The sequence below is a fragment of the Cygnus atratus genome, chromosome 16, assembly GCF_013377495.2.
Source record: "Cygnus atratus isolate AKBS03 ecotype Queensland, Australia chromosome 16, CAtr_DNAZoo_HiC_assembly, whole genome shotgun sequence".
NCBI classification, from domain to species: domain Eukaryota; kingdom Metazoa; phylum Chordata; class Aves; order Anseriformes; family Anatidae; genus Cygnus; species Cygnus atratus.
In genome coordinates, this window is record NC_066377.1 from 517834 (window position 1) to 541760 (window position 23927).

Sequence of the window (23927 nt, forward strand, 5' to 3'; positions counted from 1 at the left end):
GCGCCCCGGCAGCGCGCCTGCGCCGCGCGCTTTACGGCGCGGTGTCGCGCGGCCCCGGGCCTTGGCGACAGTTGGGCGGTGGCGGGGCCCGGCCGGAGCCATGGACGTGGGGGAGCTGCTCAGCTACCAGGTGCGGGCACCGGCACCGGGCACCGGGCGGGGCCGCTGGTGCCGGGCCCGGCGCTCTGCCGCTGCTGGCCCCGCCGTAACGGGGCTGCCCCGGGCTGGCGCTGGCCGCGGGGCCGCTGCCGGGCTCGGGGGCCTGTCGCGCTGCCCTGCCCGGGGGCGAGGCCCCGGACCCCGAGCAGGGAACGCGGCCCCGGTGTGGGAAGCTGCCCCCGGGCCTCCCCCGCGTCAGACCCGGGGCCGGGCCGTGAGGGCAGCGTTCCCGTGAGGGCTGCCGGGTCAGAGAGGGCGGGGAACGGGGGGAGAGCCCGGGGGAGGGCTGCGGGGGGGTGACGGGCCCGGGGGCAAGGCGTGTGAGGAGCGGCTGGGGGCGCCGCGCGTGGTGGGCCTGGGGGCGGAGGCTGAGGGGGGCCTCGTCGCGGCCTGCGGCTTCCTCGTGAGGGGAGCGGAGGGGCAGGCGCCGGCCTGTGCTCCTCAGTGACAGGACCGAGGGAGCGGGGCCAGGCCGAGGCAGGGCAGGTTCAGGCCGGAGGTGAGGAAGAGGCTCTGCACCGAGAGGGCGGTCGCCCACTGGAACAGGCTCCCCCGGGACGCAGTCACTGCACCAAGCCTGTCGGAGTTTAAGGAGCGTTTGGACTGTGCGCTTAGTCACACGGTCTGAATTTTGGGTAGGCCTGTGCGGTGCCAGGAGTTGGACTCGACGATCCTTGTGGGTCTCTCCCAGCTCGGGCTATTCTGTGATCCCTGCGTGTGCCAGCTCCGGGACGTCGCCTTCCTTCTGTAAAGCTTCGCCCCGCCCGTCGCACCGGGCCTGGCTGCCAGCCGCGTCCCCCTGCCCTGGCTGCGTGGCACTGGCAGCACGGCCCTGCTGCCCTGGGCTCTGGCCTGCCTCCGCGTTTCTCTACATACGATTTTCCTGCTGATTTTTCAGTATGAAACTAGGATGATCGTTTTTCACGTTCCTTTACCTGAGGTGAAGAACACTAAAGCGTTATTGTTAACAATGCTGCCATTTACTTGCTTTGCAACACAATTTATACCTAAACCCTGTAAAGGTGAACCTTTGTTGAACTTCGGTTGGTTTTTTAGTTTGTAATCAGGTTCTAGTTTGGGTTTTTGCTTGTTTTTCTCTTGTTCTGAAAACGTGAAGCCTACAGGATTCCCTTTGCTGAGAAGGAAGGCGCGCCGTCACGTTTCGGTCGCGTTGATTTCTGTACAGCCCTCTGCTGGGTGAGCTCCTTGTCCCGCAGTGCGGGTGGTTGCTTGTGGCACCACGGGGCTGTGCCCTGTGGAAGCTGGAGGTGAAGATCCGCCGTTCGGCTGCCAGGTGCTGCGGCGCTGGCTTTCCTTGCTGCTGAGCTTGTTCTGGAGCTGTGGGCCAAAACATTCTGTGAGTTTCAGCTGAATATTGAGGATGCCGTCCTGGCTTTGTGCGCTCCCACCTGACAGTGAGCACAAGTGTTTTCACGCCAGCAGATGGGATAATGCCCCGGATTAAACGTTGGACGTGAGGCGCCGCAGGGTTCAGGCTTCCAGAGTTAGGCAGAAGGGTGAAAGGAGTGAAAGTGGGGGAGAGACAGGAGGCAGATAAATCCGTCTGTCCGTATCTCTGATACTGAGAAAACGCGATCCCTGTCTGCGGGGCTGCTTACGGCTGAGACGTGGAAGCAGAAGGTGGACGGGACAGGTTTCACCGGCGCCCACGTGGCGAGGGTCGGGCGTCTGCTGCTGCAGGGGCAGCCGGGCAGGGCCCGCCCGCAGGACGCTGGGCACGAGCGTTCTCACCCCCCCACCGCTGACATCCAGCGGGATCTGGCTCCTTTGTGCCTCTGCCGCGGCGAGGCTGCCGACTTGTGTGTGTCAGGGTAAGATCAGGCAAATGCAGCGCTGCTGCAAGCTGTCTGCTGCGCCCGTCTGACAGCGCTGCTGCTTCTGAGGCCAGGCTGGCGTGGTAGCTCATGAACCAGCTCCTGACCTGCTCCGGTTTTGTCTGTGCTTTAGGGTTAGCCACAGCCGAGCTCTGGGTCTTTCCTCTCAGCTGGAGAAGCGTGAAGGTTCGGGACGTCTTCATCCATCCTTGCTGCAGGGGTGGCAGCGGCTGTCAGAGGGGCGGGCTGGGCGATGGGCGCTGTCTGATTTTAATCTCTTGCTGCAAATGAGTTGGTCTTCTCAGCTTCCCTCAGCAAAAAACAACCCAAACCCCACCTTTATCATGTGGCGTTTGAAATTTGTGTCCTCTGAATGCTTGATCTGTGCCCTTGCTGAATCAAAAAGCTGTTCTCCTTGGGAGATCTTGGGCGCCGTGCCGTGGGTCGGCACCAAGTGCCTGTCGGAGCGGGGAAGGAACCTCCCGCGGCAAGCGGCTACAAACCAGCAGAGTCCAGCACCTGGCAGCTTGTGCAAAGCTCGGGAGCCCATAAACTTTATGGGTAGCTGCAAAACACTCGCAGATGGTCTAAACTGCTGATTAAATATTGCTGCTGTTGTGCCCGGATCCTCGGGCCTGGTTTCCGATTCCAGCGGGTAACTCGGGACAAAGCCAACTCCGGTTGTTTTCAGACCTCTCCCTCAATTGTCTCGGGAGGGAGGGAAGGAGATTGTTTCGGTTCTCTTTGCCGTTGCGTACCTCTTTGCTTCTGATTTCTGTGTGGTAGCTCTAGCATGGGATGGACGGAGGAAGCTTCCGATTTTGCGTTCGTGCCTTTTCCCGATCTGTGGGCTTTTCACGGTGGCAGGCTGCCTCGAGGACCTGTGTGCCCACAGAGCCGGGAGGAGAGGGATTAATTCTCTTCCAGTGATAACCTGTACCCGTGCGGGTGCAGCCCGCGCAGGCCTCTCATTTCGGTTGCCTTCGTTCGTGCGACCGGGTGCTCTCAGACTTCCTGAGGCTCCCGGCTGTTCCTGGAAGCCGCTCCTTCAGCCGGCAGCGGGCAGGACAGAAGTGCTGTGCTTCGGGAACGGGGACCAAAAGTAAGATTGCTGGGAGCCGGGTTCATCGCAAGTGCTGGAAGCAAAATCGAGAAGTTAGTGAAGATCCCTCTGGAGATTTAGGGCTTGCTTTCGGAGCTCCTACGTTGGCAGCTAGCGGGTGGTTCTCTACAGTGGCTCCTTTGGGCAGGTTGCAGTTGGTGGGGACGTGGCCTCGGGAGGAGCTGCATCGCTTAGGAAGATTTATTTCAGATTTCATTAACAAATAATCTCAGAGTTCCACGGTAACGAGGTTACTTATAAAACAGATGTCCTAGTAACGTGAGGCTCCTTTTGCGAGACTTCTCTAAAGCTTCCTGATGACGAAGGCGAGGTCCGAACAATGCTTTCACGTGCCTAAGGGTGTTTTGTCTGGCACTGATGCGTTATCGCTGCTCTGAGGAAGACGAGGCGGGGCCCTGGATTGGTTTGGGGCATGGTTCTTCTCCCCTGCTCAACACGCGAGGGGAGCACTCGTGCTTCTGCTGCTCGAGCGCCGTACTGGTGGGGACGAGGGCTCGTCCTGGGTCCGGGGCTCTGCCACCTGGGGCTCCCAACGCCCGTCTGTAACGAAGGGCTGGGTGCCTCACTTAGTGCCTCACTTAATCCTCAGAACAACTACAGCTGAGGAACAGATCTCTTCTTTACCAATCAACAGATTTTGCTTAATTTATTGCATTTTACAATTATTTTTTTGTCTTTTAAACCCTTTCCTGTTTTTTTGTGTGTGTGGTGGGACCAGTGTTAGATTTAATTGGAAATGTCTCCTGAATAAATTTCTGTGGACGCGCTGCATTCAGTAGGAACAAAATTAAGCTTAACTAATAATGCAATTTAAAAATGCTTTCCTTGTGCACTTTGTAATGAACTCCAGCTTCTTGCCAAATGCACCTTAGCACAGCTGAGTAAAACAGAAGCCCACGTTTTATTTATTAAACAATTAACTTTCCCTTTTCTACCAGAAAGCTAAAACTTAAGTAGGTATGTGTGAAGCTGTGACATTATTTAAACAAATGCGTTTAGACACAATATATGGGATTGCGTAACGAAGCGCACCAGTCTGAGCCCAGCAACGGATGTGCTTAATTCCCGTTGGCTGCTAACAGTCCTGCAGAGTACGAATGCAACCCGGAGACGAAAACCAACGCACAGAAGTTTAATGCTTGTCTTAAATCAGCTGCTCGTGGCTCTGCATCTCCTGTGAAACGAGCAGAAACGCAGGTGTTTCACTTAGCCATGATTTCTTAGTTTTAACAGTGCCGGGTGGAAAACTGCAATATTCTCAGCAAGGTTTAGCAAAACATCAATAACAAAAGGAAAAACCTTAATGCCTGCTTAATAACGCTTGCCTGGGAACTCAATTACTGTCTGTTGGCAATCCGTCGGCAGCGTTAATAACTGCATGCTGGGCACTTCCGTAATTTGTCATAACGGCTTCTGGTGTGGGTTGTAGAAGATTCCTCTCCCCAACAACGCATAAATACAAAGAAGGATGAAATAATTGAGATGGAGACAGGACGTAAATGCTGCTACTATGGGTTTGTGTACTTAGAGGAAATGGGGTTGGTTTCATGATGGGGTTTTAATTTAGATTTTGTTCTGGTGATACAGTCCCTGTCCATGGCACGTCACTTGGCGTCTGACAAACCGCCAGCTCCTGTGGTCCTTCGCTGCAGTCGCAGTCTTATCTTCTTATCTGTTTTTTCTTTCTTTTATTGGTTCTTTTTTAATGTTTAGAAATGAGAGCAAGGGATGATTTCCTGAGACTTTAAATGAGGAACATCCGAGGCAAATGTTGCAAGGTTTCGTCGTGTAAATGTCAGGACTTACGTCGCTAATTTCTGTGTGTGGTCGTAATATTAATCTGTCAAAGCGAGTTTAGAACGACATGGGTACTATTGAGCGGGAGGTGGAAGGACAGAAACTTGTGTGCTACTGAGGGCATCGAGTAAGGAATATCTGTTTACTGAAGGTTTTTCCTTAGATGATGTCATTTAGAAGCATCTTTTTCTTTTTTCTTTCTTTTAATGGGGTTGCTAATTGCTTGGGAACGGTTTAAAGTATTGGTTTTTGGCAGTGATGTATTTGTTTCAAAATTGGTCTATGTGAAATGATATTTTAATGTGCCCGGAAGATAAGTAACGGGAATCTGCTTAAGGAAGAAAACCCACACTCCAAGCAAATAACTTTTTCATTTTGAAGGATCTCCAGGCGTGCTGCTGCTTCACAGCTATTGAATTATGAGCTCAGTAACCGCTTTAAGAGTGCGCGGGAGCGCTGCAGAAGAGCTTAAGTCAGGAGCATATCGTCTGTAATGGAAACAGCAGCGGAGCTGTAGGGGGAAAGCAGATAACGACCGGGTTTGAGGAGGTCTGGCTAGCAGCAAGCACCTGGCACAAGCTCAGGCTGTACGCTGCTGTGAGCTTTTGTGATCCCGACGTTAGGGAACCTTGATTCGGCACCTTTCCCAAAGGGGACAGCACAGATACCCCTGAAAACACACCGTGCTCTCGGTTACTCTGCTGTCTGGCTCGCCTGTTCCCTCTGCACCTTTGTTCTGAAGTTCTCTTGGACTCTTCCTGACGTTGGTTCAGTCTCAGTGGAAACGCAGACCTTACGGTGCCCAAAGCGTGGCGTGACTTCTGCGACTTTAGACAAAGGGACCCCCGAAGCAGAGAAGCTGGCTCTTTGTGCCAGACAATGCGTTCTGAAATGGGCTGGACAAGTGTTAGACCTAATGAAATAGGGAATCATCTTCCAGGCAACTGGAGCAGCTGATTGAAAACAAAGTAAAAATATTCTCACTTTGTGTTTTAACACAGACTCTTGTTAGACAACAATGAATTAAGTTCTCCTTTTCTGTAGCTACAGAGCATAGAATACTGCTATTCGAGCTTGGTTGTCCTTCAAAAAAATGTGAGCAAGACCAAATTTAATAGTTTTGTTGGTTTTGAAGAGAGTTTTTCCTGCTATTTCAAATGCTTTCATCCCCTTTTGTCTGAATTAAAACATGGGACTAGGGTTAATGGACTTTTTCTTGTCCCTGGCAAATTATGTTTAATTTTGTCTATTAAGTGGAACTTAGAGAATAAAATAATAGGTTGTTCCAAGCAAATCACTGCTTCATCTGGTGCCAAACCCCTGCAGAATCGCAGCAAGCAACAATACTCCTGACTTGCATGCGTTAAAACGAGCTTTGATTCTACGTTCACCGTTAGCAAACCTAAACACAGGGATGGGGGAAGTCAAGGGGAATTAGGATGCGTGCATGAATTCTACATCAGCTCATGTACTAGGGGGGTGAAAAATCATCTTTCACTGCCGTATGCTTGAGCATGTTGGTCTTGTCTGTAAAACGTGAGATTATCTCAGCTTAGTTGGTTCCAGATCCTTAAGGTTGTCCACCGTACCGCCACTGAGCAGCTCAGTTTGACCACTTCTTGTCTTTGAAATACTGATCGGTTCCATATGAAGATCCCTTCCCAGGAATCGTATTCATAGATCAAACAAGGGAGGATGTTGACGGAGCTCCTGGCAGAGCGATTCATCTCATCATGTGATGTTACACTTCACTAAATTAATTTCCTTTCCACTTTTCAGAGTTGTTAAGCGTTGTGTAAGCAAATGTTTTAAATAACTTGTTAGAGTTTCCTCAGTATGTCTTGTAGTATTGCTGGTCTGGTTTGAAAGGGTCGCAGAAGGCCTGTATTCATTCACCTTATTTCTCTGACTTCAGCCTAACCGAGGGACAAAAAGACCCCGTGATGAGGAGGAGGAAGAAATCAAAGCACGTCGCAAACAAGCTAGCGCACGAGAGCACGGCCGTCACAGGGAGGAGGAGCCTGTTGCGCTGGAAGAAACAGATGATGAGAAGAAGAAGCTTCTTCAGATAATTGAGAGGGATGGGGAAGAGGAAGAGGAGGAGGTAAAGCACTGGTGTCCTATGGGAAATACGCAGAAGCTAGATCCCTCCTCCGTGGCTTCCATTTCATACCATGGCACATGCCATGTGTAACTGAAGGTGGTGGTTTTGCTTTCAGAGAGAGCCTCTGAAGGTCTAAAGAAGGTGACTGGGGGTGGGGGGGATAATAATAATAAAAAAAAAAAATCTTTCAATCCTTGTCTCTGTTTTAGGTTAGGAATACACAATTCACCTTTTAAATTATATATTTAGGAAATAGTTTCTAGATTCTAAATAGTTTTCTAACTCTATTTTTCATCAGTACCCCCAGCCATGTAGCTTCTCTCCCTCTCCCCCTCTTTCCAGCTATGCTGCAGCAGCAAATAAACATTCTCCTACACGAGAAAGGTCTTGGGTCAGAGGAGGGGGGTAGCAGCTGTCAAGGGTAAATGATTTCAAGCCTTGGAGACAGAAATCCAATGCAGCACTGGCCTTTCTGCCAAGGGCCGGGGAAAAGATCACTTTATAAATGTGACACATGGATTGGTATAAATCTAGAAGATATTTGTTTCCTGCTGCCTGTGTCCTGTTTGATTTAAAAAAAAAAAAAAAAAGGTATACTCACCACTGCAGAATCATGTAGCTTTGTAAAATATCCCTGTCCTTTGCGTACAGCGTTGCTAGCATTCATCTCTGAAAATCTCCCTTGTTTGTTTTTGTTATGTTGAGCTATTGCCATTACGGTTGTTGCTGCTAGTTGAGAAAGATAACGCAGGATTTCTGTAGCGTTTGAGCTCCAGGATGAACGGATGCAGCCAGAAGTCCTGCTGACTGGCTAGAGTCTTTTGGTTTCCTGCCGTGTGCAAGTCTTTGTCAAGTGAAGTTCTCCCATCCAGGCGTTTGAAGGGCTGGGGGTCTGAGGTTTCTTTTGAACCTGAATCTCTTACTTATTATCTTGGAGCTCAGGTAATCCATGTGCCATCAGAATGTTCTTTGTATCAGTAAAATTGATGGAAGGAGGCTAATCTGTAGGACACCGTAATATGGGATGCGTGAAAAGCAGATCCTAATGGAGATACTACAGTGATATATATTAAAAAAAGAGTCAAATAAAATAGAGAGAAGCAGTGTCAGCGTCTGTGATAGTACCTTTGTGGATTGAAATTCCCCTGAAGGAAGAATATGGTGTGGGTGCTGTAGCGCTGGTCACTTGAATGGGATGGCGACGTGAGCTGTGAAGTGCTGAGGCAGGCTGAACTTGAGGAAGTAGGAAATCCGCTAATAGTGGAAGTCTTTAACTATCTTTGCATGGACTGCTGTTATTATTGGAATGCAGTTTGCTAAAGAAATTGGTACTTTTTTTGATCTCAGACAAGATTGCTGCTTCAAGTCACTGCGTAAAGAATCCTTAATACCAGAAACAACTCTTGATTTAACAGTGAACAGTGCACGCAGCTTGGCATAAGATGTGAATAGGCCTGGTTTGTTTTCCGTTTTGAGAACTTCTCTGTAATAGTGGTTATAAAAAAAGTTGAAAAGAGAAGAAGGAAGAGCTTACACAAGAAAATCTAGGATAGCAATATTTAATTAAAAGTTGTGCATTAAAAGCAGGAAAGAAAGTAACGGAGGTAGCTAAGGGTGTACTGCTAACGTACAGTAAATGTGTAATGCCAACTGAGAAATGCTTTAGAAGACTTTCCAAAATAAAAAGAAAGTACTGGAGTGAAATATTGATTTATTTTTTTCTTTAGAAAAAGACTTTAAAATAGAAGTGAAAGCTTATCCGAGTGAGAAAAATACAAAAGATCATAAACTCCGGACAGTTAAATGTAGACCTACAAAAAGAAACGGCACAATGGACTTGTGAAATGAAACTACCTGTGGGCTTAAGCTGTTAATGGACATTTACTGTAATATGTCAGAAGCAGAAAGCTTCATGAGGCGCTGGTGGTGCCGCGTAGGGTCACTGCCAAACGCTGTTTTTGTTCACCGATACTTGGATTCAGAGAGTGTCAGGAAGCTCTTCTGGTTCTTCTGGAAAAAAAGTCATCTGGTAAACCTCTGGCTTGTAAAACCCCGATTTACAAGGGTTTGCTCTGGAGAGCTTGCTTAGGTCAAAGTTGCAGCGAGTCGATAAATGAATGGTGATGGTGCGTGAGTTCTGCCAGCCTTCTGCAGCGAGATGGCCGGCGCTTGCCGTTTGTTGCTGCGCTGCACCCAGAGCGTCGGGGCCGGACTGCAGTCCCACCGCAGCTGCTGCGCTCCCGTGTTTGCTTTATGCCGGGTAATTGTTCCATCCATCCAAATGTTAAACTCTGGTTTCTGCCCTTCCAATTTTGTTAGGAGGAACCTTTGGATGAAAGTTCAGTGAAAAAGATGATTCTCACCTTTGAGAAGCGATCTTACAAAAACCAGGAGCTGCGGATCAAGTTTCCGGACAATCCAGAGAAGTAAGATTATGCTTGGCCCTTCTGCATTACCATTTGTTGCCTTTGCTTTTATGTTTCAGCCCTAAATCAATTTCTTGAAAATACAGATGTTTTCAGTTACATAGGAGTTATATAATAGCTGTTGTTGCCATGTTGTTCTTATAAATTGTATTTGAAACTAACTGTTAATTAAAAATGACATTATCGAGCCTTCTGGTAGAGACAGGTATATGGTTTAAAAAAAATCACTTGCAGTTGTGGCATGAAGAAAATAGCAACAAAGGGAGAAGATTTAGTTTATTAAATTCTTGCTGTTAATATGAAAGACTGTGAAATTTCAGTCCTAAAATTCTAGGTTATGCTGTTTTATTTTGGGAGTACAAACGTTAAATAAGGTTTTGTGATTTTTTTCCTTTTAGGTATCTAAATAAGTAGCTTTGTTTTCAAAAGTGTAAGCTAACGGTAGTCTTATTAGCAGTTGGCATCAGAGAATCATCGGCCGTGCTCCAAGTCTCTCCTTTTTCAGGGGGGTTCCTTCTTCACGCAGCTTTGAGCAGCGCTTCTTTTTCTCACTGGCAGGCAGGTGGTAGATACCGGGGGCTGGGCTGAAAGATTGATCCCGGGGCTGTGAGTTCTGCTTTCCAAATTAACCAAGATGTCACGTCGTCATCTCGTGTGTTGATTTGGCTGGGAAGGCGCTGTGCTTCTGTATGCAGGCAGTGCTCCGTGTGCGACGATGACTGGTTTGTATTGACGGAGCTCTCCGATGCCGTGGGCACGACGGCTGGGTGGGGTCTGAAAGCCAGAGGCTCTTCGTGATGCTCCTTTCCACACGTGCACTGCCAGCGAGCCTTTTCCTCCTTCACAGAGTTTGTTATTCATGCTAAATGAATTTCTGCCTACGCTTGAATGCCAGTATCTTTTTGTCCAGTTTAGTGTTCTTTCCTTTGTATAAAATCTTTTTATGGTCTTCGCTTCGGACTAATACAACCCACGTATCAGTATGGAGGAGTTAGGGGAGGTGCATCACTGGAGTATTTATTTCATGTGCAAGGTTTTCTTCATGTGGAGTTATAATCTCTGTAGTTTTGTAACTGATTTACAGAATTGGAACAAATCTACTCTTTTTACTATGTAAATGATATAGTAGCAAGGCTTATCCTGCTACTTGATTAAACTAAAAGGGGCAAATGTAGGACAGGGTGGGGCACAAACTGCTTGTAGGAAGCTTGGATTCAGTCATTTGATGCGATGACAGAGAATCAGATGCTGGGGCCATGTGCAGCCGGGGTGACTAAGTCTTACCTGGGACCTTGGGGAAGGCGTTGTTCTCTTTGGTGAAGGACTGTGTCCGGTGACCACAACTCATGTGCTTTTTATTTTTTTGTCTTGCCTCAGGTTCATGGAATCTGAATTGGATTTAAATGACATCATTCAGGAAATGCATGTGATCGCGACGATGCCGGACCTGTACCACCTGCTGGTGGAGCTGAATGCTGTGCAGTCTCTTCTCGGGCTGCTTGGACACGACAACACAGATATCCTTCAGTGGTTAAAGCAGCTCTCTTAGGAGAGGCTTTCAGCAGACTTTTCTGTCATCTCTTATATCCTGCTTTCACAGGCTACTATGTGTTTTTCTCTTTTTTTCCCCCACTGCACTGAGTTTGTGCCTTTTTTTAAGTGAAAAGCACTGATAGTCTTAAAATAGCCAAACACAAAGATTTTTGACTTGTATTTAGCTTAACCTTGATGTGGTAGTATACTGGTCCATGCAAAACAGCAAACACCACTGCTTTCTTTATCTGTGATCTGTAATGAAAATCACTCTCAAGTAAATGGTTGTTAACAATTTACTCTTGTACATGGGAAACGCCTGTGATGCGTGACCAGTTCCATGGGCACCATAGTTTCATTACTTTTTTTTGCTGGACACCGCAGGCTTTTTTGTGAACTATGTGCACAGTCTTAGCAGGTTATCTTTGAATTTCTCATTCACAAGGAAATGATTTTGCCTGGGCTAGCTGGGCTGATTCATATCTGGAGTGCACAGGAATACAACTTTGTCCTTTTTTTCATGAGAAGTTGTGTCCTAGAGTCACAGCTGGAGGTGAGGACTTGTCTGTTTTTCCACCAAACTTTTTTTTTAACTTGGTTTGCAGCTTGTCTGTCTGTTAGGTTAGGGCCTGTGGATTGCAATTTTAGGAGAAAACTCATTTCTTATTATAAAGCTGCTGAAGTGTGTTCAGATCTGTCGGAAGCAGGACGTAGGCTGTAGTAATGCCTCTTCCCTGTGCTGCTGCCTGTATAGAGAATAGAAACGCTATTAAATTGAAGCATCTAGATGTGTAATAAAATTGGTACAGCTCAAGTTTTGTAATGACTTTGTTAAATTGAAAAAGATTCTTCAAGAGAGCTCTAAGCAAATGGCTCTTCAGACGTGATTTAAATGTAGTGTCTAGAGGAACTAATAGAAAGAGAAAAACAGCGTCCAAGGGAGAGTAGAAATAATCTGCTGAATCAGAGATTCAGGTAGTTATACACAAAGCATGTGAATGGAAGATGGTCGCTGACAAGATTTAATTAAAGACAGGAAAGCTTAAAGTGAAGTTGTTTTTCCATCTCCGAAGTTACATAGGACAGCTGGTGTGTTCTCCTTGGAAGCCTCCATAGAAGCTCCCTAGATGGGAATGCCCTATGAGATGTGGGTACACCTGTTTGAAACGTGGTACAATCATGGAGTAATGTAAACTGGAAGGGGCAAGAAGAGGTTTCTGGCCCAATCCTCTTTTAGCAGGACCAACTTTAAAGCTAGATCAGGTTCTTGGTAAGCTGAATTTTAATTCTCTCTAAAGATGGAGATTCCACTGCATCTCTGGATATGCTTTTTCAGAAGACTTTGAAAATCTAGTTTGAATTTCTTTTGCTATAATTTTGATTCTTTGCTGCTCACCCTCAGAAAAATCTGGCTCAGTCTTCTGTGTAGCACCTAATTATCGGAAGCAGTAGTCTTCTACGATTCAGTTAGATCCTACCTTATCTCTTACAGGGGTTGAGCAAGCCCCATTCCCTCAGTTACCTCATATGTCATATGCTAATCCCCTGACCATCGTAGGGGGTCCTGTGCTCTAATGAGCCCAGTATTGTACTGGGGGCGCCCACAACTGAACAAAATGTTCAATATGTTGCTCCATGAGTGCCAGGCAGCAGGTAAGAGAAGGTCCTTCTCTTGGCCTGCTGATTTTGTTCATGAGAATGCAATGCAGCCCGCGATTAGCCTTTGCTGCTGCAGAGGCATGCTGCTGCTGACTCATCTTCACCAGAACTTCCAGATTCTTTTCTGCAGAGCTGTCACCTCCCCGGACAGCCCCAGTGCATGGCTTTGTTCCATCCCAGAGACAGGGCTTGGATTCCTCCTACTTCATGAGGTTCCTACTGGCCTGTTCCTCCAGCTTTTGTTGCTTAACAATTGATTCCTTGCAGCATAAATGCAAGGCAGATTATTTTCTCTTAACCTGCTTATTGAGTTGTGCTCCACACTGCCTTCAAAAGTTGTGCCCTGGCTCCCCTGACAATGGTTTTATATAAGCATGAGCGACTGCCTGCCCAGTACGGCGTAACACCCTTCTGTTTGAATTCCTGATGGCATTTGCAACTGTAAGTGACATGTGCCTGTCCTGAAAATGTACAGACAGCTTTGGCTTGGTTAAGGATTGCTGTAGAGTGTGATGAAAGCAGCAGTCATACTAATAAACATCTTCAGCAGAGCTGTACGTAGGTTAACTTGGGACTGGAACAGGCAGCTCTCTGTCAGTGTTTCCTGAGACTAGATAAGTTGCAACTATAACCCTGCTAAGAAAAGATGTATTAAAATACTTCTCCTACTGCTCCGTGTGTGCCTGAGCAAACGCACAAACAGGAGAACTGGGAGGCTGGTTTGTTAGCCTGTGAATTTTAAAGAGATTCATCACAAAGTTGTTATATAGGACATGGAGGAAACTGCATACCCTGTTCTACCCCGGTGGGAATTGGGCAAGATTGATCAGAGTGTCTGAGAGAATAGGGAAGTGGCTCTAATGAGGTGGAATACGTCTCGTTGTACCAGAGAGCTGTGTAGCAGTCAGGGGAACCGTGTGTTATGCAGCCCAGTGTTAATGAGTGAAAATTGGGCTGGCAGAAACGATGCTGCTCCTGTGAGGTACGTGGTTAGAGGAGCATGCTGTCTTAATTGGGCCAGGCAGGAGGGGGTTATTGCTGCTGCTTCACGCGATGGCCTTGGCCTTGTTAGGCGTGTGCTGTCGGGTTAGCAGGGGATCACTGGGAGAATAACACCCAAATCAGGTTGTTATGATGCATTTCTCTTTTGTTGTGCTCAATCCTGACAATGAAAGATGATGCCTAGTTATGCCAACTACAGAAGTTTTGATTTAAAAATTAAAAAAAAAAAAAAGTGTCATCAAGCAACAGTGAAATTGCCTAGCACAGTAAGCACACAAAGATGTTTGTTTTTATCGTTCCTAGCTGTCAGAATTCTCTGAATCTGGTTTTCATGAAGACTGCTGAAGTAGTCTCTGTACCCTTGGGTCCGGTGTTCCTGTGCCGTAATGAGCTGCCAGTTCTGGGTCACGTCAGGAGCTCACTAGCCTAGGAGCAATAACTAGCCTGGGAGCAATATTCTTTTGATACTGCGTGTCGTCTGCCGTCTTGGTTGTCCTTAACATCCAGCACATGTTTCCATAGCTGTGGTAGACTTGCTTCAAGAACTGACCGATATAGATACTCTCCATGAGAGTGAAGAAGGAGCTGAAGTCCTCATAGACGCTCTGGTAAGTAGTAAACTCCACGTTATTTTAACGGCTGAACACCTGCCGTATACAGCACAGCAGTGAGTGCTCCGAGCTACCCTGTTTTCTGCAGCTGTGCTTATTTATATTGCCAACACCGTGATGAAGTTAGCTGGTTCTGCTGTATGCTTGTTGTAGCTGAAGTGCTGTATTGAGGACCACAGCAGGCCTTGGGAACGGAATGCCGGAGTTTGAGGAGCAGGTTGTTCTCGCATGTTGTTAGATCACTTCATTTTGGGACGGCACACGCTCTTACTTCAAAACTTGTGTAGGCCGGGAGATTTTTTCATGCAGGGAGGGAGAATGAAGTGACTTGGGCAGCCTTTTATTGAAATGTTTGTGACTTGGACAGCCTTTTATTGGAATTAGGGGCTTGATCTGTGTTTTTTTCCCTTCTTGTGGGAAGGGTGATCTCTGTTTACCCAGGAAATTTATGACTTCAGATTGTTATATGAAGGACAGCGGGGCCATTGTGACCTTTCAGTCTGACCTCTTGCTGAGACCAGTATACTGTGACCCAGTAACTCCTGTTTCAAGCCCAATGATTTGTATTTGAAACATAAAATGTCCTTATAGTGAGGTTATGCTTTTTTCTTGAAAGCTTGGACGTTTTCATGTAACAGAGCTAATGCATTTTAAGGGTGGTGGAGAGTTTAAATTTAATGATCTTTGTGCCACAGAGATTAAGTGACCCTGTACAACGATCTGTGTGCAGCAGCAGATGCATTGCTCGGTCTTAAATGCTCTCTACCTGATTAACTCTCTTGGGTGCCTCTCATCTTCTGTGTTGGTGTAGGTCCGGTGTCTTGGCATTTGTGCTGGATGCCTCCTGCTCCTCAGCTGCAGGAGGAGTTTGCCAAACTGAGCAGAAGCACTCTTCAGAGAAGTGATGTCCAGCGAAACTTAGACCTCAATGTCTGTTCTACCTTCAGGCAGCTTCTGTTGGTGAATTGCTGCGTTTGTGAAACATTGTGGCTCTCTTGTTCTGTAACTGCTGTGTTGAAATTGAACGACGGAGAATTATTGTTTTCCTTTTGTTTGGCTGCCATGCTTTCTCCTGCAATCCCTCTCGTCCAGTCACTGTTACCTCCAAAGGTTAATGACAGTGGCTGGGAGCTTGGTTCCTCCAGCTGGCCTCTTGGCTGCTCTTAATTACTCTGCCTTCACGGAAGGCTTGCTGGATGAATGAAGTGGCAGAGAGGACTGGTAGGGAAGATGCTTTCTGTGGTAAATCAAGAGAAGTTCTTTCTCTGTTTGCCTTGTCACCAACTCACTGATAATAGCCAAGTTTTAGATGTTTTATTGTTCTCTCTGAAAGAAACAAGTCTGGCATATCCTGGGAGACAAGTTTGGATATTTGCTTTTTAGATTACTTTTTAAAAAAAAAGTCAGTGTAATGTGTTAGGGTATCTGACAAGATTGCTGCACTGCCTTCCCCAGCAACTGCTGTTTGTATTTTTTCCCTGGCTTCTCTGAGCACAAAACTAGTTAAGAGTTTTGAATTGCAAATGGTATTTTGTTCAACTTTTCCAAGCTTAGCTCCACAATAGGGAGTTAGCTGAAGTCAAGCTGGACTCTGTCCATTTCCAGCTTTAAGAGCAGACTTCTTGTGGCGAGGGGGCTGCAGCCTCCGCTGCCCCTGTGGATTCCTGCTCTTGCTCTTGCTTTGCTGTCGGGGTTTTGTTAGCTCTCTGGAGTCAGCTTGGCACGTTCATTTTACTAAGATTTGAATCTGCATGTGTGAGCATTGTTCCTTCAGCTTTTTGTACCTATCAAGGTGGAGGGTATAACAAACATGTAGACAGGCCAGTGGTAAGAAATTGAAAGTGGAACTGCTTGCAGAGCTGAGAGCTGGCTAGCATGTGGTGCTTTGTGGTGCCTAGCATTTGAGAATTCTGTGGGATTATAAATCAATCGGGGTTGATGCGGGAAATAAGTCTGTGACAAGGTTTGTGTTTTCCTCCAGATGTTTTTCTGTTTAATCTGAAACCTAAAAGTTGTTTAATTAAGACAAACATAGTGGCAGATTTGTTTGGTGAATCCTTTGCTACTTCTGAGATTTTAGAGCAAGATTGTTAATATCTCCCGATCAGAATCATGTCTAGCAGGATGTTTCAGTAGGGCTTATTGATTATTTTTTGTTTTAGACCCTCCTCCCTCCACTTACTCCTCTCTCTTCCATTTCTCAGTCTTCTCTCATGTTTTTCTCTCCTGTGACCATGGTGATTTAGGTGGAGGGCCAAGTTGTGGCGTTGCTGGTCCAGAATTTAGAGCGCCTGGATGAAAGTGTGAAGGAGGAAGCTGATGGCGTCCACAACACGCTAGGTGAGTGGCTGCTGCACTGCCTCTCACTTCTTCGTGCCTTTCGTACAAAGTGGGGAGGGAGGGCTATCCCACCCCCTCCTTTCCTTCTTTCCTGCTCTGCCCTTGAGCTGCCAACACTGAGGTAGAGACCCTAGTGCAAGGTTCATTCGAGCACAATTGTAACTCACGGTAAAGTCTAATCTCTTCAGCTAGCATTTGTTGCATGAGCACTGGTGAGGTGCCTCTTCCCAAAGTCGTTATGTTAATGTGCTCATACACAGATGAAATTCTGTGTACTGGACTAGAATGTATGCTCTACTGACCACGTATTTTCTATGTACTTGTCTGTGAGCTCTGCTCAGTTATGTGAGCTGTTTGTCTTAGCAATATATTTAACTTTCAGGTAGTAAAACAGTTGCATTTCATACAATTACATCATTACCCCTCTGTTCCTCAATCTTTGCACAGCACAGTAACTGTTTAGCAACGTGTTTCATTTATTAACGCTGAGACCATCATCCCCACCTTTCAGTCATCCAGGACAGTAATCCCTGTGAATCTTTGTCCTTCCCAGGGACTGGAAGAATGAGGCAGACTGGAAACCGGTTTTGGACTTTTGTTCCTGCGCAGCAGCAGTAAAATCTTGTGTTAGTTTTTTGTGCAGTGAGCATTGTTACTTCAGTAAAGGGCACATATCCAAGGTTCTTCCAGCAAGAGCTGGCGTCGCACTGTCCAAAACAGTGAGACAGTGTCATACACCCCAGCTGAAGTCTCACTCAAAAAATATAGTGTTGCAAATAGTACGCAACTTTAACAGGAACAGTGCAGCCCTAGGAGGGACCTGGCAAAGCTGTGTTGATACAGGTGTAAGCTGGACTGTGGATGGGGGAAATGCATGTTTACTGTGCCTTTCTTCTCAGCGATCGTGGAGAACATGGCAGAGTTCCGACCAGAGATGTGCACAGAAGCTGCGCAGCAGGGCCTCATGCAGTGGTTGCTCAAGAGGCTGAAGGTGAGCTTATTTTTCTGTTAATGTTTGGGAAATAGCACAGTAAAAACTGACAGACCACTGGTCCGGAAGCTGGTGTGCTTGAGATAGCGTTCCATCTAACTTATTGTAAACTAGCAAAATTGGAAGAGCTGGCTTTATGTGTAAGTAGCTCTGCACGTTGTGGTGGAAGTCCCTGAGTAGTTGTCTCATTTTTGTAGTGTTTGCCTGGGAAATTGTCTGTAATGTGTCCTCTTGAATGTCTTTGGTTTTTGCTTGTTTCTGGGGAGTTCTTTGTTAACGTGTCCTTGATCCTGCCATGAGAAAGAGCTATGGTCTTCCCTGTATTGCAGTGTCAGAGACTTCACAGCACCACAAAACAGTATGTGGGCTACAGCCACCGATCTGGTTACCCCGAGTAGCTGTATTACCTTAGCATTCCTAGCTCAGGCATCAATAGAATACTGCCAGTGCCTGCCTTCTGTAAGCCAGTTAGTGTGAACTTTAAACGTTGCTTAAAATAAGCCAAGTTTGCACGTGCGCTTGTGTGTGTGGTGAAGCTGAGGTGGGCACAGAAACCAAGTTAGAATTCAGGGCTTGCATTTTCTGCGTTTTTAGTTTAAATGTACTTGTGTCTTGTCATTATATTGTAAGCTTCATACAGCAGAGCGCGTCTTTTGTCTGTTTGTATGATTCCCATAGAGTGGATTTCTGGTCCATGGCTAAGACCTGCAGGAATGTAAAAAGCTGATCAGTAAGCAGGGAAGCTTATGTGTTTTATGGATTTGTTCGCTACATCTGTAAGACATTTTTGATTTCTGGAGGTGTCTTTAACTGGTGGTGGCTTTTTCTTTGAGCTCATCTAATTGCCTTTCGATTTCACATTTACTTGTTAATATTTTGAGCGTCCTGTGGCAGTGAGTTGCAGTGTTTAACTCCGTCTTTTGTGTAAGGATGCCTAAACATTCCCTGGAAAAATATTCTAGGGAAGGCATTGATAGTTCACCTCTCTTACAGAGCTAGCGAAGGAAATTTAGAGAACAGATCCTGGGCTTTCTTTCTCTTGACTTGTTTAGTAAGGCATTTCCACTTCCACATTTAAATGTCTGTACGGTTAGTGTGACCTCTGAATCACAAAAATATTCTGGCAGCTTTGTAATCATGCAGATACTCCTCTGTGCTCCTCGTATACTTGTTAGCAGAAATAACCTATAATTTCTCGCTACAGGTAGTAACATAATTATATTCCTTCCGCTTAAATACAAAAAGTGAAGTTAATTTTATTCCAGGCAGGTATGTACTGAGTGTAGGTGTGCTGTCTGCTTTATAATTACTCTTGCAGCTGAAAGACTTAAAAACATGGGAAAGCAAAATAGTCACAACTTGGATTGCCCTGCTTGGTGCAGCAGAACATGAATGTTAAAGGTTTGCGAAACTTGGTGCTGAACGTGTGTGTTTCCTTTGCTCTGGCATGCGTTAACTCCCTCTGGGTTTGGGGAAGTGTGATCAGGCAGTGCCTTTTTTTTTTCCTTACAAGCTGTCATGGTGGGGAGATGCACGCTAATAAAATCCTTGCCCAGGAGCTTTTGCTATTGGCAGCACTTGGTCTGGAATCTCTCGCCCTGACAGATGTGTTTAGGATTAAACCAGTATCTCAGCATCTGCGCGGAGTACTGCGCTGCTGAAGACCGTCTTTAGGATGATTTTTAAAATCAGGTTTCTGTCCAGGAGTTGGTGAGGACATCTGGCACGCGGCAGAGTGTGAATTTCTGTTTTCTGACTACGTTTCAAGTTGCATAATTGTATTCTGACTGTCAGAATTGCCTGGGAAAGCTCAGATGGAGAAGCTTAATAGCTCCTTTCTCCAAACACAAGCAGGGTTTGATGGTGTTTTGTGCAGGCTTGAAAGAACAGGACGTTATTTCCTAACGCTTGTTGTACAACAGCAGTCGGTATGTGCTGTGATGGTAGCAGGTAGGGTTGTGTAGCACCGGGCACCTGCTGCGATCCCCTCTCGTGCCTGCCAGAGAGACGTGGTTGCTATAAACACCATCATCTACAGGGTGGTTGGGGATTGTTCTGAAAGAAAAGCTTTATTTAAAGTCAATACTTGTGGCATTTGGGATCTTCCTGCTTTTCATGTTTTTGTTGCAGGATACTTGTGTACTGTGACCTTTCTTTTGGTAGCTGGCTGAGATAATTGGCCCATACATAGCCTGGGGCAGCCAGGTTTACTCAATCAAGCTGCAGGTACTTGTGTGTTGGAGGGAGAAAATGGGGGCGACAAACAGAATGTGTTAAGCCTAGTACTTGCTACTCTACTTTTTTTTTCTTGAAGAGTGGCATACAAACAGCTAGTTACTGATGATTTTTAAGATTTTTAATTTTTTTTATAGTAACTGCAAACCAGTTTGTTATCTGGTTAATGGAGGGAAAGTATGAAATGAATGTTATGTGACTCTGCAGGCTAAAGCCAATTGCAACGTTTGGTCCTCATCAAACTTTGACTGCTGCTATTTAACGTTGCTGTGATGTGTTTTCTGAAATTCCATTTCTGGTGGCAGGTGCGGCCTTTCAGAATAGGGATGAGCCCATGCATATACATACAACATAAAATATCACGGAAAACTTCTTGGAAGCAGACAGCTGGAGACTGTTCTGAGGTTTTTTGAGTCAACTGAGGCAATTGTAATTATGTAGGGTAATGCAAAGGATCCGAGTTGGTTTTTGACATATGCGTGTGGACATGCATACACACTGTCACCCCTGAATCAGGAAAAATTATTTGGACATTGAGTCATACTGCAGAATTGCTGCTGTTGTATTTTGCTTAAAGTGTTGCTTATATGTTCAGTGATTTGATCAGTGTATTCTTCAGATTCAGTGAAACACAGAGCAGTGCCCTGATGAGTCTTTTTTTGTTCCTTCTTCCACCAACAGGCTAAGATGCCGTTTGATGCCAACAAGCTGTACTGCAGTGAGGTGCTGGCTATTTTGCTCCAGAATAATGATGGTGAGACATGCCTCTGGTATTGATATTCTGTTAGGATAGGCCCCAGGCTTGTTTCAGATCATGACTGCACTCTTTTGCCTTTGGCTCCCCTTTGCCTGTGCTCTCTCTCCTGTGTATGCTCTCTCCTGTACGCATGCGCCCTCTCTTTTTCTGCAGCTTTTGTACTCTGTCAAGCCATATTGATTTTGTTTGCTGATGTATCAGTGTTAGATGGCAGTAAAATCTGACAGTTAGCTTCATTTTTCTTTCTGTTTTCCCCCTTCCCCCCACTCCCGTCTAGACAACAGAGAATTGCTTGGGGAGCTGGATGGGATCGATGTGCTGCTTCAGCAGTTATCTGTGAGTAATTCACATACATCCTCAACCGTCGGGAGACTCGCAGGCTGGTTGTGAGCAAGTGGAATGGATCCTGGGTGTAGTGCTGTCCTAGGAATCTGTACTGTAGATAACGAAACATGATGATGCTTAATGTTTAGTGGTGGCATAGTCCCCGAGTAACTTCCACTCAAATGTATTGTCTGTGCTAAGTGAGGTTAATCCCCGTTTAACAGATGTTAACGTCAAGGTACACAAAAGTTAAATTATTTTGTTATGATTGTGTGGAGGGCTGGGGAGAAGAGTAGAATTTGTCCATCTTTAGTATTTTCCACTCCAAGCACTGTGCAGCATTACTTCTGCTATTGAGCTGGCTGAAGGTAAAATGTTCTTAGTTCACTTACGTTTCTTGAATAGGTGGTAGTAGCGTCAGTACATTAGGGTGCTGCAGAGCAGATCATTCAGGTGTGCGTTATGCCTAGGTGTTCTCTTGTAACAAGCTTATCCGCATAGTTTTGTGAATTGTGTAATCAGCGAATTTGCCTTTCCCTTTGGAGGCCCTGTATTGTCTTTCTGGTCATGCATTAGACTGCTGCACATCTGTTGGGATACAGGCAGGACAGCAAAAAGGGCAGCACAGCTACAAGAGAGAGTGCATCGGTGATGTGTGTGACTGCTGCTCTGATGACTGCAGGCTTACGCGTGTCAGGTGTTGAAGGTTGTGATGCAAAACATTCGTATATATTCTACAACAGTGTGGACCAAACCAGGCCCTCCATTTTGGGGAAATTTTGTGTTCTTTGTCCTGCAGGTGTTTAAACGACACAACCCTAGTACAGCAGAAGAACAGGAAATGATGGAGAACCTGTTTGACTCTCTTTGCTCCTGCCTGATGCTCAGTTCCAATCGTGATCGTTTCTTGAAAGGCGAGGGCCTACAGCTGATGAATCTGATGCTTAGGTACTCATAGAACTGTGACTTTCTTGCATGCTTTTGAGCTACCAGCACATGTTCTAGCAAGATGTTTGTATTTTTCTGTTCATACAATTCACGTGCTAGCATGCTTGTCTTCTCTTTTCAGCATGCTACTTCGACCTTTTCAGACGTACAAACTCCACTTTTCTCATTTTCCTAAGAAATGGGGTTACTATAATAACCCCATTATAGGGTCAGGCCAACATATAATAACCCCAATAGGTCAGGCTACTAACTCTCTAAGGTTTGAAAAGACCCCTATGAGGGTAAGAGAGAACTTTTGGATCTCCACAAGGAGAATGTTTTTTTTCCTTTGGTTCTTGAGTTCAGGTTTCACTGTGCTGTGTCTTCTGAGCTGGTGAGTTTTTGTGGATGTTGATACAAAATTTCCATCTTGTGAAATAGGCATAAGTATGCATTTCTTCTTGTGATGTCTTTTGTCACACCATGAATCTCCAGGGCTTCTCTGCTGTGTTCACTTTTGCTTCCTAGATGGGTACTGGATTACATTTTCTGAGAGGAGACTTCCTCAGGACCCGGCACAGTGGGGCTCTGTCTTGCTTTCCCCGGTGTGCTAAGCTGCGTGCAGTGGCTGCTTAGCAAACACCAACAAGAAATGATGTATTCCTGCAGCGCATGGCTGGGTAATGTGCAGCAGCAGGGAACTGAATAAATAACTGAATGTGGATTATTCAAATAGGAACGCTGGGTTTTCTTGAAGCTAATTAAAGAAAAGCTCCAAAACTAAGGACGAGAGGGGAAGCCTCCCTCTGCCTCGAGTACTAAGCTGCTAAGCTATCCTTGCAGAACTAATTACTTGGAATTCTTGTGCCATGTGGGTGGGACTTAGCATTTGTGGTTTTTAATAGCTTTTCCCTCGTATTTGGACTCTAATGTTTACCATTCTCTGTATCAGGATCCCAGCTGGAAAATTTCTTCCTGGATGTGTGTTTTTAAAAAAACAAAAAACAAACAAACAAAAAAAAACCTGACTTGTCCCAAGCTGCAAATCTGATCTAGAGAGAACAGTGCCTAGCTGGACAGAGTAAACTTCTTGCTCCTTGTTTTTGAACAGTACAGCCACAGTACCTGCAGGCTAGCATTGCAAATAAGGAGTGCAGTCTGATTGGTATCTAGAGAACAGCATGGGAGTATTGCACTTGTGTATCTTCATACCTTTATGATAAACAACAACGAATAGAAATGTTATTCAGTTGTGATTGACCTCCTTACCCACAAACACGGCAGAATATTTTTCTTTCCTGTCCGTGTCCTCTGAAAACCGGGAGGAGAGATCTGCTATTTTTTGTATTTGCTTTGAAGGTGGTTAATCATTGCACCATAGTCTGTGGAGATGAAAGGACAAATAAGCAAAGTTGAAAGTATTGACGTTATGCGAGATAGGTAAGCTGTGCAAGAATAAAGATATTAGGCTTGAATCTCCATTACTGTCTTAGAGAACACAGGATTCTGTATCTAGTGCTACCAAATACATCTAGCCAAGTTGTTCTTTTAATGGTCGCGCACCCAGAGCTGCGGGGAAGCACAGCAGCTTTCAGCTGAACATTTAACATGCTCAAGAGATTCCTTTAGACAGTAATGAAAACTGCACTCCTTCCCGTTTTGCTGGGACTTGAAACGTGTGGCCGTCAGCAAAAGATGCTGCAGCCGTGTGTGAACTTCTCGTGGCAGCGTCTGAAATGAGCGTGGGGTGGCTGATGCTCTTCACACGGATGACTGTAGCAGGCCACGTCCTGCACATGGTGCGCAGGACTGGGACTTTCAGTGTTGAGGGGAATTTGGGTGGGCTATCGCGCATGGAGCTTCAGCAGAGGGGGCTGGGAGAAGACCAGTCCTGAAGGACAGAGCGTGTGGCAGCAGGAATGAAGCTGACGGTTTGGGATTAGAGAGCAACGATATGTACAATTATTTGACTTGCATCTCTGCAGCAGTGGGGGCTTATGGATTTTATATATTGTTTTTATCAAAAATAAGATAGTTCATCAGGTTGGTAGCCACCAGTGGAAAGTTTATCAATGTCATAAAGAATTAAATTCTTTTTTTTTTT

General features: G+C 46.0%; 1 protein-coding gene across 1 annotated transcript in view; it reads left to right on the forward strand.

Moving 5' to 3' along the window:
* CTNNBL1 (catenin beta like 1) overlaps positions 1-23927 on the forward strand; it is a 48225-nt gene continuing 24298 nt past the window's right edge. The window contains exons 1-10 of the mRNA XM_035567209.1: positions 1-130; positions 6830-7018; positions 9338-9444; positions 10822-10961; positions 14149-14246; positions 16496-16589; positions 17489-17580; positions 20497-20569; positions 20850-20908; positions 21696-21844. Of these exons, the coding sequence (XP_035423102.1) occupies positions 101-130; positions 6830-7018; positions 9338-9444; positions 10822-10961; positions 14149-14246; positions 16496-16589; positions 17489-17580; positions 20497-20569; positions 20850-20908; positions 21696-21844 (1031 nt within the window). The 5' untranslated portion in view covers positions 1-100. The remainder of the gene's footprint in view (positions 131-6829; positions 7019-9337; positions 9445-10821; positions 10962-14148; positions 14247-16495; positions 16590-17488; positions 17581-20496; positions 20570-20849; positions 20909-21695; positions 21845-23927) is intronic.